The sequence below is a fragment of the Capsaspora owczarzaki genome, assembly GCF_000151315.2.
Source record: "Capsaspora owczarzaki ATCC 30864 unplaced genomic scaffold supercont2.12, whole genome shotgun sequence".
Taxonomy (NCBI): Eukaryota; class Filasterea; order Ministeriida; family Capsasporidae; genus Capsaspora; species Capsaspora owczarzaki.
The window spans coordinates 137715-155737 of record NW_011887303.1 but is presented as its reverse complement, the minus strand read 5'-3'; the positions used below and the strand labels follow the sequence as shown (position 1 = coordinate 155737).

At 51.9% G+C, this 18023-nt stretch overlaps 6 protein-coding genes across 6 annotated transcripts; 3 read left to right on the top strand and 3 right to left on the bottom strand.

The window, feature by feature from the left end:
* Positions 1-160: 160 nt before the first annotated feature.
* Positions 161-1347, top strand: CAOG_06639 (hypothetical protein). The gene is made up of 5 exons (XM_004344210.2): positions 161-334; positions 409-472; positions 559-633; positions 727-810; positions 898-1347. Exons 1-5 carry the CDS (start codon positions 277-279, stop codon positions 1175-1177), a joined length of 561 nt encoding a protein of 186 aa, XP_004344260.1. The 5' UTR covers positions 161-276; the 3' UTR covers positions 1178-1347.
* A 6-nt stretch (positions 1348-1353) lies between these two features.
* Positions 1354-4734, bottom strand: CAOG_06638 (cyclopropane-fatty-acyl-phospholipid synthase). The gene is made up of 6 exons (XM_004344209.2): positions 4568-4734; positions 3065-3148; positions 2831-2998; positions 2637-2731; positions 1827-2534; positions 1354-1670 (listed from the first exon to the last, which is right to left on the bottom strand). Exons 1-6 carry the CDS (start codon positions 4712-4714, stop codon positions 1538-1540), a joined length of 1335 nt encoding a protein of 444 aa, XP_004344259.1. The 5' UTR covers positions 4715-4734; the 3' UTR covers positions 1354-1537.
* A 541-nt stretch (positions 4735-5275) lies between these two features.
* Positions 5276-8807, top strand: CAOG_06637 (ATP-binding cassette transporter sub-family G member 2c). Its single transcript, XM_004344208.2, has 10 exons — positions 5276-5769; positions 6077-6488; positions 6578-6980; positions 7091-7513; positions 7589-7642; positions 7716-7891; positions 7974-8055; positions 8120-8175; positions 8258-8374; positions 8454-8807. The coding sequence occupies exons 1-10, from the start codon at positions 5408-5410 to the stop codon at positions 8670-8672; spliced, it is 2304 nt and encodes a 767-aa protein (XP_004344258.2). The 5' UTR covers positions 5276-5407; the 3' UTR covers positions 8673-8807.
* On the bottom strand, positions 8746-9936 carry CAOG_06636 (hypothetical protein). The gene is made up of 2 exons (XM_004344207.2): positions 9551-9936; positions 8746-9409 (listed from the first exon to the last, which is right to left on the bottom strand). Exons 1-2 carry the CDS (start codon positions 9866-9868, stop codon positions 8921-8923), a joined length of 807 nt encoding a protein of 268 aa, XP_004344257.1. The 5' UTR covers positions 9869-9936; the 3' UTR covers positions 8746-8920.
* A 289-nt stretch (positions 9937-10225) lies between these two features.
* On the top strand, positions 10226-12923 carry CAOG_06635 (hypothetical protein). Its single transcript, XM_004344206.2, has 8 exons — positions 10226-10583; positions 11089-11161; positions 11249-11364; positions 11445-11603; positions 11709-12012; positions 12085-12198; positions 12287-12357; positions 12452-12923. Exons 1-8 carry the CDS (start codon positions 10263-10265, stop codon positions 12824-12826), a joined length of 1533 nt encoding a protein of 510 aa, XP_004344256.1. The 5' UTR covers positions 10226-10262; the 3' UTR covers positions 12827-12923.
* Positions 12924-12973: 50 nt separating this feature from the next.
* Positions 12974-17980, bottom strand: CAOG_06634 (lysine ketoglutarate reductase/saccharopine dehydrogenase). The gene is made up of 17 exons (XM_004344205.2): positions 17950-17980; positions 17498-17848; positions 16867-17031; positions 16621-16773; positions 16314-16539; positions 16110-16240; positions 15846-15992; positions 15673-15758; positions 15484-15595; positions 15135-15366; positions 14927-15053; positions 14559-14669; positions 14367-14475; positions 13927-14232; positions 13740-13832; positions 13372-13668; positions 12974-13279 (listed from the first exon to the last, which is right to left on the bottom strand). Exons 2-17 carry the CDS (start codon positions 17834-17836, stop codon positions 13061-13063), a joined length of 2853 nt encoding a protein of 950 aa, XP_004344255.1. The 5' UTR covers positions 17837-17848; positions 17950-17980; the 3' UTR covers positions 12974-13060.
* Between the last annotated feature and the right edge of the window lie 43 nt (positions 17981-18023).

Sequence of the window (18023 nt, the reverse complement as noted above, 5' to 3'; positions counted from 1 at the left end):
AAAGAAGCTGCTGGTACAAAATGCAAAGACCGCTCAAACCACAGCCATTCAACCGCTCGCTCCCAATCCCGCTCCCAATCTCATTGCCAATGTCACTATGCTGAATCCCCCAAAAAAACTCACTTTCAATTGAATGTCACTCGGATTTGATTTCCTACAGTTTTTTTTTTTTTTTTCGTCCAGCTCGACGCTCCAAGCTCTCGCCCATTGCTATTTCTCGTTGCGACCTCGGCTCCCCTTGCCTTTTTCACAAAAAGAAGCAGCACCGAGTTCACCATGGGTAAAATCGAGTGGTGTATGTGGGCCAACCAGCAGGCGCTGGCCTCAGCAACGAGTAAGGCGATTGCTGTTGAAACTATCGTGCCATCGCGTGCTCCATGCATTGCGCTCACTCAACCTCGCCCGCAGTCATGTTCATTTGCGGAGTCATTTCTACGTACTACCCCAAGAAGGAGTATGGATACTATGCCATGTAAGAACAGTCTTCTCGAATCGCCTCCATTTCAGCCCTTTGTCAGGTCATTTTGAGCTCATGGAATCGTTTGGTCGTGGATTCAGCGCTGCATCGGTCGCAATCACGCTGCTCGAGTACCCTCGTGGCAAGCGTCAACGAGGCACCACCCCCGAGCGCCCGTAAGGCTGCTGCTTGCGAAAATTCAAGCGACGATTTGCAATGTTGAATAACTTCACTCATGTTTCCTGTCCCTTCATTCCACTTCATTCCAGTTACCAACAATATCTTGCCAAAGCAATCACTGCCATGCGGTTTGTCGGTCGCAATTACTACGTTCGCTTTGCTCTTTACGTTGGGTACGTTTCCGACGAAGCAATCCTTGCCTTTCGACTCGCCCTTTTTTCTGTGTGCTCTGCAAATCACTCACACATCCCCCGCTTCAGCTTGTCCATCCCGTGTTTCTTCCAGATGCCCACCGTGTTGTGCGGCGCGTACCTCGACATCACTGCGCTGGTGTATCTGCGGGCAGGTCTCGCCGGCGAGCAGTGGGTCGACCCTCGCAGCACCGTCAAGCCAAAGGACAAGAAGGAAAAAGAGGCTGTGCAGCGTCCAAAGGAGAGCCTGCCCATGACAGAAATCCCGGCCGCCCCAAACCGGTTGCCCCCGAAGCCCAACAAGCCCCCACCGATGCCCAACAAGCCACCGCGCGACGTCAATGCCTAAAAGCGCACACACATTTGTTCCAAGTTTTTTGTGTTGGGTCGATGGCCCAGTATTTCGAAACTTGTCTTGATTGTGTGCGAAAACGTGTTCATCGTTGTGAATAGAATGCACCGTTTCCGTCTCTGAATGGTTTCGTTGTGTTATCCAAGCTCACGACGCAAAGAAAAGCCCCATGTTAAAAACTACTACCGTATATTCTGATGCTGAAAAAGCGAAACAAATTCAAACAAAGAAAAAGAGACTATGCAAAACAAAACCATTCATAGCAAAATACTCGCACAAACAAATCGTGTCGCCAGTCGACAGGCAATCAGAATCAATGTCTATGACAGTGCTAGAGAACCAATGACCGCATTTGCCTTATTCGATGGACTCACGGTGGCCGTGAAGGGGCACAAAGTTTGTGGCAACAGGGTAGCCAGAATCCGACGCCGGGCGCTTCCAGATCACCTGGTGCAAGTGCAAATTTTTGCTGACAAACGCAGCCTCGGCCCTGTGAAAGTGTTCAAAACGGGAATCAAAGGTGCAGGGGAGAAGCAAGCAATGTGAGCTTGAAAAAAAAAACCTCCCAAAATTCTGACTAACAATTTCCAGCCCCAGACCAACTACTCTTTCCCGCCTCCGCTTCCCCGGGACAAATTCAACATACCATGCAAGGTAAAAGTCAAACATGCGCTGGAAGGACTTGGGGTAGCCCATGGCCTCGACCTCCTGGATCTTGGCATTGTAGCGGCGACGCCACTCGCGGCAGGTCAAGCCGTAGTTGAAGCCAAGGTTTTCGACGTGCTCGGCAGTCCAGGCAGAGGCAGTGGCGGCGTTGATGAGAGCGGTGAGCGAGGGAATGTCCGAGCCAGGGAAGATGTAAATCTTGGTAAAGTCAGTCTCCTTGAGGTACTGCTCGTAGCGCGAGTCAATGTAGGTGATGCAGTGGGTCACGAGGATGCCGTTCGGCTTGAGCGCGCGGTTGCAGGTGGCAAAGAAGGTGGGCAAGTCGTAGTGACCGACGTGCTCGAGCATGCCGACCGAGCTGATCTTGTCAAACAAACCGTCCGCCTCCGGGTTGATGGTGCGGTAGTCGGCGTGACGGAACTCGCAGAGGTGGGACAAGCCCTCCTTGGCAGCCTGCTTGCGAGCAAACTCAATCTGCTCCTTGGAGAGGTTGACAGCCAGGACGCGGCAGCCGACCTTGCGAGCAGCCTCCAGGGCGAGGCCGCCCCAGCCGCAACCGAGGTCGAGCAAGCGGTCGGTCTGCTTGAGCTGGAGCTTTTTGATAATGAGGTGGATTTTGTTTGCCTGTGCCTTCTCCAGGGTGTCCTTGGGGGTGAGGTAGAGGGCGCAAGTGTAAGCCATAAAGTCCCTGAGACAAAAAAAGTCGAATCGTGAGAAATGGCGCGTGTGATGTTTGAGAGCAGAAGTTGAAGCAGAAGTAGCAGCAGCAGCAGCAGCAAGGCAAACTCACTTGTCAAGCCACAGTTGGTAAAAGTCGTTGCCGAGGTCGTAGTGTGCTTGGACGTTCGCAAGGGAGAGCGAAGGGCTGTTGGTCATCAGCCATCGCTGTCATTGTACGTTTTTTTGACGGAATTTTGAGTCGATCGGGGAAAGATGGAGGGAAAGGAAAAAGACAAAAATCACAACGACGACGACAACACTTACCAGCCAGCCGGTGGCAGAGGCAACGGCAGTGTTGATACCGCGGCCAACCAGGCTGTTGTTGTACTTTTTGCCGGCCTTGATGTTCTCGACGACAATGCAAAAGAACGAGACGAGGTCGTCGCACTCCCAGTCGCCGTCCATGAACGACTCGCCGAGGCCGATCGATTCCTGCAGGAGCAACAAGTTGAGTGCATGTCAATAAAGATGCACAAAGAGTTGTCCTGTTTTTTTCACCTTGAGTGCCGAGCGCTTGTAAAAGTTGGCGTTCTTGATGGTGAGGGTTGCCTTGAAGACCTTCTCGTTGGCATCGCCATAGACCTGTTTTTGTTCCAAGTGAGTGAGTCATTTCCAAAGTGTGATACAAAGTGTGGCTGCGTTCATGATTTCGATTGGGTTAAGTGATCCGGTCCTCTTGCGTTCTCTGTCTCTTGTTGGATGATCTCTCTCGCTTTCTCTCTCTCTCTCTCTCTTGTCGATCTCTCATGGTCATCACGTTCCATCGTAATGGGAGCAACGTGCACGAGTTCATCCCAGTCTCACAGTTTTTTCTCCCACAGTGTCTCTCTCTCTCTCTTCTCTCTCGCTCTCTCTTCTCTCTCTCTCTCTCTCTCTCTGATTCATCATGATCGTCATGAATACCTCAATCACCCTCCCCCGCCTCCCTTGTTCGTTCCAACTCTCTCTCTCTCTCTCTCTTGATTTTTGTCTGAGGCGCGTGCGGGCGGGCTTCGTCGTCCAATGATCACTCGCAACTGCTGTCAGTGACACGTTCGCCTTCCACTTAATTTCCTTCTTTTTTTTTTCCCCCATTTTACAAACTCTGTGCTTTTTTTATGTTCGTTTGTTTGTTCGTTCGTTCGTTTTGATGATCAGTTGTGAGTTATAAACGCACAACACGTATGACGATGATGATGATGCACAGTGTGAAAATCGACAACGACCAAAAAAAAAAAAAAAAAAAAAAAAAAAAAAAAAAAAAAAAAAGGTCGTGTTGTGGAATTGGGATTTTTTTTTTCATCGTTCGTTCGGAACGACCAGCACAGTGATGAGCAGCTGCAGCCGAACACGGAAGCGAAACGCACTTTGTTTTTGCTCAAGAACTACGTCGGAACTCTGAAATCACAACGAAAAGGATGTGGAAAAAGCAATAAAAATACAAAACACGGCAAAATTCCTTCTTTTTTTTTCTTTTTTTTTCCCATTTCCTTTCTTTTGGTGATTTGACGTCAGTTCATTCGTTCATTCGTTCATTCATTCGTTCGTTCATTCGTTCGTTCAACGCGTCAATCCATCGCTGGCTGACTCGCGTGCGAAGGTCAGGAACAGCGATCCAATCATCGTCAAAATCGCAAAATTCGCACAGCTTCACAGTTCGATAAAAAAAAAAAAAAAAAAAAAAAAGACGAATTTTTTTGCGCAACCTTCAACCCTCTCTCCTCTCTCGCTGGTCAAGGGGACGCCAATACGGTGGCTCAACCATGCTGCAATTGGATTGGATTGGACTCGGCGCATTACTCTGTCATTGTCAAACGATTGGAACTCGTCGTGTCGCTTTGTGGGGAAAAACCAACGGAATCACAGAGAAAACATCTCGATTGTGACGATTTTTTTTTTCCTTCTTTTTTTTTTTTTTTTTTTTTTTTTTGAATCTTTTAAGATTAGATTTTGTGATCATTTTGTGTGATTTTGTTTTTTTTATTTTTCTACTGTGATGCTTGTTGTTGCTATTCTTCTTACCGTGGTCGCGCCAGAAGGGGAGATGACGGTGAGCTTGCCGACAGTGAGAGTCTGCAGATACGAGTTGACGAACGCCTCGCAGGGGAGGACGCGCGCAACTGCGTCAATGCCGTAGCCGATGAGTTGGGGAAGCTTGCCAGCCGACATTGGTGTGTATGTGTGTGAAAACTGGAGTGAACTAACTCATGTAGTCGTAAATTTATTAAGAAAGCACAAAAGAAGCAGCAACCAATGAAATCAAAGCTCGAGCTGCAGATCTACGAAAAGGAACAACTCAGGAAATTGGCGAGCGTGTTGGCTGCGCTCGATGGGACGGAGCTCACTAGTCAAGGAGCGGGAGGGCATGCAGTTCCCCCAAAGCTTGAAAGCGTGGCGTTAGACATAGCCAACATAAAGCGATTCAAACACCACATTGTAGTGAAACTTGCTGGGTCGAACTTGAACCTGCCAACCCGCGCGCATTTGTCGGACGACAGGATGACTCGCTGGCAGGATTATCACAAGCTCGAGGCTCGAATTGACAGAAGTCAATTTCTCCGAGCATTCGTATTGACCAGCGCCTTGCTCATCTCGGAGACTGTAATCAAATCAAAGCCGCTGCTGCCGTTGTTGTCGAAACGGTTTCCCATGTCACGAAGCACTTGAACTGCTTTCACGCGGAGTGAATTTTTATAAAAGTCAGACAGATCAACCATACAGTCTAGATCTAGTTGGAAAGCGAATACACTCCGTCCGATTTTATTGTTTGGTTGGAGCAGCAGACCTCCACAATCCAGCTCCACTTCTCGGAACAAACAACAACAAAACCCTAAACACCCCAACAACAACCTCTCCAGCCTGATGCCGCCTGCGCTGTCCGAGACTCGATCGGACCTGGAGATGCAGGCGCCGGTGCGCTCGAGCTCCCTCAGAGACAAAGGCGAGGGCAGCAGCACGCACCACCACGACCAACTCGGACAATCAACGCCGACAGCCCCGGACATCCCCTCCGCCCCCGCCACGTTCACCAAAGCCCCGCCGCCGGCACCTGTCAGTGCCATTGATGATACCAACCCGGAGGAACTCAGCCAACAGGGCGAGATGGCTGACTCGACTCCGCCCAGTGGCAGCGACCCTGACAGGAACAACGAGAACGCCGTCAATCCCGATGCATCTGTAGCAGTGCACCTCGCCTCCGACGACGATGCGCCCATCACCATTGCGTAAGCGTAGAGTCATTTCATTGCAATGTCTATCAAAAAAGGAACGATTTTCCGCTCCATCATGCGAATTGAGGGGTCCATAAGAAAACAAACTCTCGCGAACGGTGCTCGTTCACAGTTATCGCTGGCGTCGAGTGAAATGCGGCGCATTTTTTCCCGCCAATTAGAGCATCTCCCGTGTATCGTACTGGCATGTCTTTGCTGACGATTTCAAGCTCGACGGGGGCCAAGTCCGCTGAATTGTTTTTTTTTTTATGTTCTGGTTGATGCAACTGTTCCTCTCATACTCCGTCCTCCTCCATCCCAGATTTGTCGATGTCAGCTACACCGTCCAGGTTCCCGTCCGCAAGCTCACGTTCAAGGAGAAAATCAAGGGAATCACCTGCCGCGGACTCCCAAAGCCCGAGATGCAGGACAAGGTGCTGCTGAAAAACGTCTCTGGCGTCATTCGCCCAGGAACATTGACGGCACTCATGGGCCCATCTGGCGCCGGCAAGTCGACATTGTTGGATGTCCTGGCAGGCCGCAAGACATCCGGTGTGATCCAAGGCGACCTGCTGTACAACAACAAGCCGATGACCAAGGAGCTGCATCGAATTATCGGCTATGTCGAGCAAACAGACACCCTCCTTGGAGCTCTGACTGTGCGCGAGCTCCTCATGTACACGGCTCGGCTTCGCCTGCCGTCCAGCACAACTCACGAGCAACGCACCGATCGCGTAAGGCACTGGTCTTGCTTGTCGTCAACTTGTCGAACATGTCTCTGCCAACTTTTGTTGCTGAACCTGTTGCTCTGAACTGCACGCAGGTCGACTATGTCATCAACGTTCTTGGGCTGCAGAGGTGTGCAGACTCTGTCATTGGTAGCGCTACCATTCGCGGCATCTCTGGTGGCCAAGCAAAGCGAGTCAACATTGGCATTGAGCTCATCACGGACTGTCGCGTGCTGTTTCTCGATGAACCCACCACTGGTCTCGACTCGGCGACTTCGTACGAGGTGATGAGTGCAGTGCGCAAAATTGCCGATCGTGGACGCAGCATCATCTGCACCATCCACCAACCCAGCGAGGATGTTTTCAACCTCTTTGATCGCCTGCTGCTGCTCGTTAAGGGCGAGGTGGTGTATCTGGGCTCGATTCCAAACACTGTGCCCTACTTTGAAAAGCTCGGATTCAAGTTTGTTCCGGGATCCAACCCAGCAGACTACATCAGTAACGCTTTTTGGGCTGTTGCATGCATGCAGACGTTGAGTTTGATGGAGATGATGCTCACACGTACCCCGTCCCCCCTCTGCCTCTCTCGCTTCCCTTTTTGTTCACAGTTGCTGTCACGGGGCCTGGAACAGGACAGCACGCTAGAACTGTGGAAGGTCCCGAAGTGAGCGCCGGCTTTTTCGCCGACGAATACCGCCGTTCCAACTTGGCCGAGCAACGCCTCATTTCTGCTCGGCAGACTGCTGCAGCATCTGCAGTGGACGCAAGCCAGAAAGAACACGAGCCTGTTCGCTTTGTCAACTCGGCGTGGCACAACTTTGTCGTGCTTCTCGAGCGGTTCTGGTGGGAAAAGTGTCGCGACAAGTACTATCTTTCGGCGCGATTTCTACGCATCGTGTTTCTCAACATTGTGCTTGGCACGTTGTTTTCCAACCAGCCGCATACGTCAGCGGGTGTGTACAACATGGTGTCCATCCTCCAGTTTTCAGTTCAAGTGTTTGCATTCGGTGCTTTGGCGTTTATTGGATTCTGTGAGTTTCTTGGTGATGCACCAGGTTTCAAGATGCGATGTGTCGTGTCGTCTTGCTGATTGAAATCGTATGCAGCACTGATGAGTCGTCCGTTCTTCTTGCGCGAGAGACACGCCGCCACGTACCAAGGTTGGTTAGATGGTCGCAGTTTGTGCTGAAGATGCCCTTATTTCGACTTGATTCCCAACGCTTCGCTTCACAGTTTCGTCTTGGTATTGGGCCAATGTCATCTCCGACATGCCATTCAACCTGTTGCAAGTACTGCTGTGGTCGGTCGTGCTATACTGGTCGACGGGACTCAAATCGACAGCAGGCGCCTTCTTTACGTTTGTGCTGTTCTTGCTGGTCTTGACGGATGCAGCTCTGGCGATGAGTCAGGTAGTGATGGTTGCGGAAGTTTGTGCGTGAGGCGCTGGGAATGGCGTTGCTGACTTTTTGTAAACCGCTGGCTTTCATCAAGGCTATCGCGGCGGGGTCGGCTGACTTTGAGAGCGCCAATATCGCCATCTTCCCCATCATTTTGCTGTCGTTCTTGTTCTCGGGTGAGTTACCGATGGCACATAAATGCACGGTGGAGCGTGCGTGCTGACCCGTCATGCGTTGTAGGATTTTACGTTCAAAAGCCGCTGATTCCGGATTACTTTATCTGGGCCTATGTTATCGTACGTTGATGCTACTACCTGCGCGTCGTGCTGTGCGCTAACCATCTGAATACACACCCTCCCCCCCCCCACACACACACAGTCCTTCCTGAACTATGCGCTCAATGGCTTGGCCATTAACAACTTTCAAGGCCAAAACGACTACACCCAAACGTCCGATTGCTACGCGTGTTTCGTTCCGACCACTCCCTGCCAAGATGTATGACGCTGATCTTTGAAAGTATAGCCTACAGCGCATCTCTAACTGTGATTTGGTGCAACATCCTGCTTTTCCGCAGATTGTGGTGAATCTGAATGGCACTACCGTCTGCTGCGTCTCGTCCACGACTGTATCCTATCCATTCCCGCCAGACGACATTCTCTCTGCTTGGGGCTTTGGTCCAGAGTCTCTCAACGACAACTTGTGGATTAATTTTTTGGCCCTGTCCGTGTTTTGGATTTTCTGGCGGATCCTGGCCTACCTTGTGATGCGGTTTAAGATTTACGACAAGAGATGATTCCAGTGGCTTGAATACTATAGCATGTCCCTGCTGCCGGAAGTGTGAACACTGCTTTGCCATCCGATGAATAACTGAATAAGCATGATGTTGTACAAAAAAACACTGCCACATTGCGCACTCGCTGGCGCGCCAATCAATCAATGAATCAATCGCGCACAGACTGGCAAAAGCAATGGCAGGTGAGGATGTTGATGGCACGTCTTGGTCAGTTGACATTCAACGTTTGATTTCCAGATGAATCGGATCTACAACCTCAATGCCGAGCGGCACGCAGAGCCGACAGTCACAACAACGCACAAGACCATAACGAGTGCCATGGATAGCGACGAGTTCCGGAGAAACCAGCCGGTGAAAAAGCTCAGAATCAGACAGACGGCCGTTGCGGCAAGGACGACAACCGACCAGATGCGGTGAAGGCGCACGTTCTGGCCCATATCAAAGCCAGCAGGTCGGAGATTTGGGAATCGCATTGGCAGCGCCGAGAAGCCCTGCACGATGGCAAAGACGATCGCAGCGACGCCAATCTTGGCGTGCCACGACTTGAAGTGGATTTTGTTGTTTCTGGTGCGCGATTCGTAGATGGCGTAAAACCCACCGACAATGGCAACCATCGCCACGGCCATTGCAATCCAATGCCAGTTCACCTTGCGCGCTCTTGGGAAGCTTGCTTGGCCTTGCGGCAGCGGCGAGTATCTGCCCAGAAAGTGTGAAGCTGGCAAGAGCAACATAAAGTACTACCAAACAGCGACAAACACACATACACATACACATACACACATAATGAAATGAAATGAAATGAGCGACCTTCAAAAATAATCTGAGACATGTCAAGTGAGTTTGCTAATTCTCAGAATGTCAACATGTGCTGGGCGTACCCCGATGGCCATGAGCAACGGGTGGTAGGCAAAGATGGCTGTCGACAGGCCGTATGTGAAGAGGACGTGGTACACGACGACGCCTCCTGCAAAGAGACTTGCGCTGACTGGCAGCCAGAGCGGCGGATGCGGGATGCGCGCAATGGACCGCGCAAGGACCTCGCCGGTCGCCGCCCAGCCCGATGCACTACTCGCGGATGGCTTGTCCGGCAGGGTCGCGGACGAGGCTGAGGCAGAGGCAGCAGTTGCCGATGAGGTGGATGATAAAGAACCAGCAGCAGCGGCCGAGGCTGAGGTTGCGGTCGGCGATGGCGGCATTCGACGTATGGGTTCGATGGGTAAGAAGGAGTGGCTCGTAGAAATGGGGAATAAGACTTGGGAAACTGAGAACGAGAATGGAGAATGGAAGGGCATTTGGGGAGGTTGTGGTGGGAGGAGGGGGGGATAATCGAACATGGCAGACAAAGCAAAGCAACGGATCTCTCGTCTGATTTGCTCAGAATCTCTTCCCTTCGCTTCCCTCCTCTGCCCTCCCCTACCCCTCCTTTCGTAGCACCACAGCGTGTGATGAATGAACTTGTTTAAACCATGATGATGATGATGATGAGTCTCTTGGGCTTTCTGAGAAACCCTCGTCGTCGTTGGCCTTTTTGTTTTTCTGAGACAGTCTTACATTTTCACTTTCTCACATTTTTTTTTTATTTCCGCGCGAATGAGCAGCACAAAGAGCTCGAGTCGACCGACGGGACTCCGCAGCAAGCGCACACATTCGGACGTTGCGGCTGCCGAGCTGCTGGATGAACGCGCGGCGACGGCTTTGACGACGACGACGACGACGACGACGAGCGGTGGCAGTAGTGGCAATGGCGCAGTGAGCAAGGTCGCGCGCACCAGCTCGGACGCCGACGCCGCAGCAGCCGCAGCCGCAGTGGTCGCAGTGAGCCATGCAACGTCGTCCCACGCAGCAGCCAGCCGCGCAACGAACGGTCACAGCGCAGACCACGACGAGGCAGCGAGCGACGCAAACCACGCTGTAAGGGACCTCGTTCTCCCCTTTCGCTTCACACGACTCGGAGGGGGGGGGGCGCGGAACAAAAAACTGCCGACCAAGTGAATGGTATCCTGAGTGAAGCGGCTCGGACAAAGGGGACGAAGGGAGGTGATGTGATGTGGGAAACGCCGAAACGACACTTCTTCAGCGGGATTTGAAACAAAAGTAGGAAACAAAATCCCCCGCGTCACACCGAGCGAGCGAGCAAGCATTGGCAGATTGACCTCGCATAGATTGAGGAGCAGACATCGCATGGCATGTATATTGGGGTGCGGTGGGGTTGAGAACGCAAATGGGAACAAATCAAGAACAAAACAAACACAAAAGAAGGCGTGGTTTCTTAGCAGCTCGGAAACATCCTCATTTTTTTTGTCATGACGCGGTCGCTGTGGTGAACACACACACACACACACACACGTGCTTGCATGGTTGGTCTACCCTCTGACTTTTGATCTGTTGTGAATTTTTACTGTTTTTGGTCGGACAGGACGTGGCAGTGAACGTTGCTGATGGCGATTCCGATGGCATTGCATTGTTCAAGACAGCCATGGCAGAGCTCGGTGAGTTTTGAGCAAAGTGGGACTTGTGGTAAAGCAACTCAAGTCATAGAATGAATACTCACTTGCTTTTTGCCGAACCTTTGGTAGCGGCCGGCGCGACCGATGTGGCGATGAAACTCTTGCAGGGCGCCACGCACGAGCTTCATGGCGAGATTCAAGAGAGTGAAGCTGGTGTTCCTGATGCTACACCCATCACCTATAAGGTATGCATATCACGCAGCCGCCACGAACTCTGCAAACATGCAATGGAATGACAACTGACGCCTTGCATTTCATCCTCCAGCACTACTTTTATCTGGGCTTGTGTTGGTCCCAGCTCGCCGGATTGCTGGGCGAGCAACGGTACTTTGACGATGCCATTTCCCACTTTGAGCACGCGTTGCAACTGAATCCGGAAGATCAAGCGTCCATGCAAGGCTTGAGCCAAACGCTCGTGCATAAGGTTTGGAAAATTGTTTGTCATTGATTTTTTGTGTTGGTGTACATGTGCGTTGGTGCGACACACCAACCAAATGGAACTCTGTGTTGGCACTCTGACATCATTCAGGCAATTGCGGACGAGGAATCGCTTCTCCAGGCTCCGTCGCACAGCAAAGAACAACGAGACATGGTTCTCGTGCGCCGTGCGTTTGACATTGTCGACGGGCTGTATGCGCGACCTGGCAAAACCCCAGCCACCTCGGTGCCGGATCATGCGACTGCAATGACTCGCAAGACTGCAACTGTGAATGATGTCAGTTTCCTCGAAGAGTTTGCCAGCGCCTTGCACCACTACTCGACCTACCTGCCCGTCGAGGAGCGTGAAGAAATTGCACTGAAGTCTCGTGATATTGCAAGCGTTGCTCTTGACCGTAAGAAAAGCTGCAACGTCTATTGGTTTTGAAAACTGTTGAAAACTGTGTTCTAACGGAGATTTGATGCAGTGGACGGCAACCGGCTTTCATTGCTGACCATCATGGGACAAGCGCTGACGGATGCTGGCCTCGCGCACGTCGAGGCTGAAGATGCAGACTCTGCAGCAGGTCACCTTACGGAGGGTATGTAAATGATGTGTTTTGTTTCGTTTGCTCTTCTGGTCGAGCGCTCACCCTATGTCATGATGTGCCGCTCGCTCTTTATTTTCAGCCGTCAAGTGCTTCACTCGAGGTCTTGCTCTTTGCTCGACCAACGCCGAGAAGGCGCGGCTTGAGCGACATGTAAGCAAAACTGAAAATGGAAAATAGGCATTGGTTTTTTTTTTCCGGAAAATGGACTCAACCCCTGTTCTCTCGGGTGATGATGTTGCTGCAGTTGATGAACACGTCGGTGCACATGGCAGACGTGTGCCCAGACGAGGAATTTGACGCTTGGCGAGCGCGGGCGTTGGAGCATTTGAGCAACGCCAACTCCTTGGTCCCAGGCACTGTTCCCAAGCAGACAGCACTCGAAGTCCAGCAGTTGATGACCGCCGACATGTCTGGCGACCAAGACGATGAGGACGAGGCGGAAGACGAAGAAGATGAAGAGGAAGAAGAAGAAGAAGACGACGACGACGACGAAGAAGAAGATGAAGCCGATGACGACGAGGACGAGGATGAGGAGGAAGAGGCTCCTCGAAAGTCCGCCGCTCGCGGTGGCCGAGGCAAGGCGGCGACTCGAGGAAAATCCACGCGTGGTCGCAAGTGATTCCATGGGTCACGCAAATTTTGTTATTGGTTTTGAGCTCGTTGTTTTCTTGTTGTATCATGTACCTCCGTTCCCTACAAAAGTCCCATCATCCACATCTTGTTGTGCTTTGGCCCCGTTGGTCACTTGCTGTCATTCAGCAGGACGCTCCCTCCCGCCGCCAGCCCATTATTTCACAATCCCAATTCGAATGTATGAACGTTGACATCAAAACAACCACTTTATGACGAATGACTAGATGGTGCGCTCGATGCACTCGATGCCTTCGGCTTCCAACTTGGTCAACAGCGGCTCGTAAATGTCCTTGTTGACAGGGGCAAGAACGCCTCGACGCTTGATCGTGCCGTCCAAGATGGAGTAAGCCGCAATGGCGGCAGGAAGGGCGACAGTCTTGGCCATCGCAGTGTATCCGTTCGGATCGCCGTAAGCAATCAGAGTGGATTGACGACGCTCCTGTCAGGCCGGGAAGCGATAGATCGATACGTGAGCACAAACGCAATTTACACATCCACGTTCGGTCCCTAGCGCAAAAACAAACAACTTACGGGCGTCTTCTTGCCGGCACGAGCAATCAAAATGTCGTGGTGGAGCAAAACCATGTCGCGCTCGCCCTTGCCATACGCCAACCGACGCTGTAGCAGCTCGCAGAGCGTGTCCAAGTACGTGCCACGGAGACCTGCGGGTTGGTCTGAGAAGAGACCAAACCACGAGAAGGCGTCAATGATGCGCTGCAGCTCACGCTGATCCAAGCCAGGATGAGCCGCCACAACCTTGTCGACAAAGTAAGACTGGATGTCCCCGGTGCGCTGTCCGGCAGGAATCAAAGTCTGCATGACCTCGCGCTGTCAAAGTGACAACGTGAGTGAGTGTTTCGCGTCCCATTGGAAGCAATTGTCGAAGAACCGAAACTTACCCAAGTTTTGCTTTGGTTTTGCGCGAGTTGCTCGTTGGGAGTGACGTCAAACAAGCCAATTGAGTGCAACGCAGACATGAGGACAGAAAAGCCCTGAAAAGAAATCGATACGGAGAAGGCGTGAGTCAAAAACACCGAGAATCCAGAATGTCGCCCAAAAACAACCAAAACCACACACAACCCGCACCTTGAAGCGAAGAGTGCCGCGGAACATGGTGTCAACGTCCGGAATGGTGTACGTGTCGGCGTAGGACAGAGAGTCGCGATTGGCAAGGCCCTCGAGCGCGTAGCCAGGGTAGATGTCGACGGGTTCGGCGTGGCGGAAGAGCTGGCCAGAGGCAATCTCGACCAACTGCTTGTTGCGCCGGAACCGAGCGGCGTTCAGACCAGCCAGCAAGACACCGCGCGGGCTCCAGCTGAACTTGTAACCAAGCGGGTTGCTGCTGTTTTCAGGCGCAGGCAGGCCGCCGCACCATGACACAAACGAGGTGACCTACCGAAGCGAAGCAAAAGCACAACAGGGAAGAAGATATAAACAAAGGGGCAGGGTCATTGAACAATCAGGTGAGAGGGTTTGTTGTAGCAATGCAAAAGAATGCAAGTCGTGTCGGAAACGCCACCACCAACCTTGTCGCCAGCCGCCTTGGCTTCATCGATAATCTTCATCGCGGACAGATGATCAATACCAGGATCGAGGCCGATCTCGTTGAGAATCGTAATACCAGCTGCCTTGGCGCTGTCGATGGCAAACGTCGAGACCAAGTTAAAGTCAAAATCAAAATCAAAAGTTCAACACGCAATCTACACTGGAAAACCGACCTCGCGTCAAGCGCCTTCATCGCAGGTGAAATGTAGCTGGCTGTCACCATGTGCTTGCGCAATTGGATGCAGACCTCAGCGACAGGGACGTGCATGGTGGCCGGGATGAAGCTAAAAAAGAAATTCGATCAACAAAACGCGTGAGCCTCTTCCTGTGTGTGTGTGTGTGTGTGTGTGTGTGTGTGTGTGTGTGTGTGTGTGTGTGTGTGTGTGTGTGTGTGTGTGTGTGTGTGTGTGTGTGTGTGTGTGTGTGTGTGTGTGTGTGTGTGTGTGTGTGTGTGTGTGTGTGTGTGTGTGCGTGAGCCTCTTCCTGTGTGTGTGTACGCTCCACGCATAAAAAAGAACATGGCAGCAATAGAAGTAATTACCTGACGACGAGATCATGATCCATCACCAAGCGTTCCAGTGCCGGCTTGTTGCTGACGTCGAGCGCTTTGGCAAACACTTGAGGATGGTCACCGGCCAAAGCCTTCGCCTCAGCTTCAACAACGCTGGCTGTGTTGGGATGCATTTCAGGGTGAGTGCCAAACAGTACACACACGCGCTGCTTCATTTTTCCAAGGCTTGTCGGCTTACCAACAGTCACAATGGTGTCTGGGAAGCGCTTGAGGTAGTCGACAAGCGGAGTTGCGACCAAGCCTGAGCCGAGCAGCAGGATTTTCTTTTGGCGCGCACGGTAGGCAGCACGAAGCTGCGAAATGTACGCAAAGTTTGGCGTGAGGGAGCCGTTGGCTGTGATGACAGCTCGACGGACAACCGGATCGAGCTCAGTTTGCTGCTGGAACGGCTTGAGGCCATCGGAAAGAGACTAAAGCCACCCAAAAGAAAAAAAGCGCGGTTGGCAAAACGCAAGCCCGAGGTGAGCATGCAGGCTCGCTGTGCGTCAAAAAAGTGGACGCCGACCCGACCCGACCCGAACACTTACCAAGTTTCGCAAGAACGGAGTCAGACGGTCGCCAAAGTACTCGCTGGACTCGATGGGCAGCTCGGCAGGCAGATTGTCCACAGAGAGAATCATGATGCCCTTGCCCTCCATGCTGTCGAAATCAAAGCACTTTTTGCCTCAGCAAAAGCTTTTCCTCAAACAAGACAACGCAAATGACCAACCACTCACTTGGTGTGAGACTCGTTCTTCTCAACGTCATAGATCAAGTAGGGCTCGTCAATCGACGTGCACCGGGTCATAAACTCAAAGGATCCCTGTTTACAGTGCCACAAGTGAGTGATCAAACGTCGCGCCGAACAAAACGAAAAACGACCGCGCCTGCACTACACGTCGTGTCTCACATTGGGATCTGCCGTAATGTCTGCAAGGCCAATCATGCGCAGGTTCTTCTCTGCAGCGAGGGCTTGGGTCTGCTTGGTGGTCATCAAACGAGGATACTTTTGTTCCCAGTAGATGCCGTTCACCACAGCAGTCAAGTACGGGGCAATCTGACGAGATCAAGCAAAGCAATAGGGCGTGGTCAGTGAATTTTTTTTGGCGGAACCGTGTGCCATGTCTTTGGACTGCTCGACAAAATCTCGATCAACCAGTAACGAGCTACCAACCTTGGTGTGGAAGACGGAGCGGTACTTCTGGGGATTCTTGTAGTAGTCCTGCTTATCAAAGGTTGCGTTTGCATCAATGGGCTCAATGTAATCGTTCGACTTGATCAGCACGGCGTAGATGGTGTAAGGATCTGTTCGGAGCGAACGACACAGAGTCAGCCGTTTGTTCAAATGAGCTCGTGCAAACAACGGTCAATGGCTCACCTTTTGCCTTGACAATGGCGGGAAGCTCCTCGGGCGTCACCCACTTATGAGGCAGAGCGCTGAACATTTGACGAGCACCGCGGGAGACGGCGCCGTCGCCAGTGAAGCCAATAATGACTGGCGCCACGTCGCGAGCAATGCCGTTCGTGGCAATCTCCTTCCCCAGCATGTTGATGGCCTTAAGAGCGTGCTCGATGCGGTTGTAGCTGTGCGCAAAGCCGACGTACTGGGAGAGTGTTCAAAGAGTTAGACCACCACAAAAAAATAACGGCCCCAATAAATATCGCCGCGACGAGCGTGCACTCACCAGGAATGGAGTGTGATAGCCAAGCCCAAGGAAGCGATCGCCGAGGAGGTGCAAAAAGTCAATCATGCCCGCCACGCCTGCATAATCGCCAAACTTGACAACGCGGGCAGCTTTGTCGTCGACCATTCGCTCGTAATCGACCAGGCGAACGTTCTGTTGCAGTCAGTGTTTTTTGTTTGTTTTTCCCAAAGAACGGGTCAGTCTCTCAAACAAAGAACAAACTACTCAAAGAAAGCTCGCAAATACCTTCTGCAGCATTGCGTCAAGCATGCCCATGTTGTACGGCTGAGCCTTGTGCGTGTGCGAAAAGAACATGTATGTGCGATCGGCAATCAGCTCCTTGACAGGGACCTCCTTGACGCCGATGATCAGGTTTGCCTGGCTAATGTCCTCCGTGATGACGGCGCCGGCCTATTGTTCATTGTCGTGCAGTTCAAAGCAGAAGAAGTGTGTGTTAGTTTGTCGGCTCAAAAATTCAAACCAAAAGTGCTCAACAATCCACAAGTCGATCGCGCATGTTGATCTGATCAAAGTGCAAAGTGTTTTCGCAGCTTGAATCTTTTTTTTTTTTTTCTCGCAGCGTGTTCTTTTTCTCTTTTTTTCCTCTCAGTTGTGAATTCTGTTATGGATGAGAGGAATAATCGGGAAACAAGAGACTTCAACCCATTACTCGTATCTTCGTGGAACGATCTTAGATCATAACAAATTCTGAATCTCAGTTGTCTCAGTTGCGACAAAAAAGCGTGACTTTTTTTTTTTTTTTTTTTTTTTTTTTTTTTTGATTGATCGCTCCACTTTTCAATGGTTGAGAGTGTGCAACAATGACTGCAATCTCAGAGGAAAGGGGAAAGGGGGAAGGGGTGGGCTTACTACGCACCTTCTGATACTCTGAGTCTGCAAAGGCGCGCAGGTTGGACGGCTGGACGAGGACGCGCACGGGCGGGGTTCCTGGCGCAGTCGGGGCTTCGAGCAGCGTGCGCACGTTGGCGGGCGAGATGGGCGCGCGGCGTTCCCAGCGGTTCTTGTTCTCGCGGCGCACGGCAATCACGCCAGGAACGCCCTGCTGCGAGGCACGGGCGATCGCAGAGGAGGCCAGAGAGCGCGGCTGGAGCGCCGAGCCGAGAGAGCTGCGCAACGCGTGGACGCGCAGGGCCACAGTGCTCGTCGCAGCAGTAGCAGCAGCAGCAGAGTGCGTACGGGCCAGGCCGCTCAGCATGGTGGTTGGATCCTGGAGATGAAAACAAAAGGGGTGCAGAGGTGTGCAGCAGATGGTGAGCGGAGCGAGTGTGGCAAGCGAGACACTCAACGAAAAGAGGAAGATGAACAGACTGTGGCTAAAGGAGGAGGAAGAGAAAAGACTGCGCAATGCAAAATCCATACATCACGGCAAAAAATGCGACAGC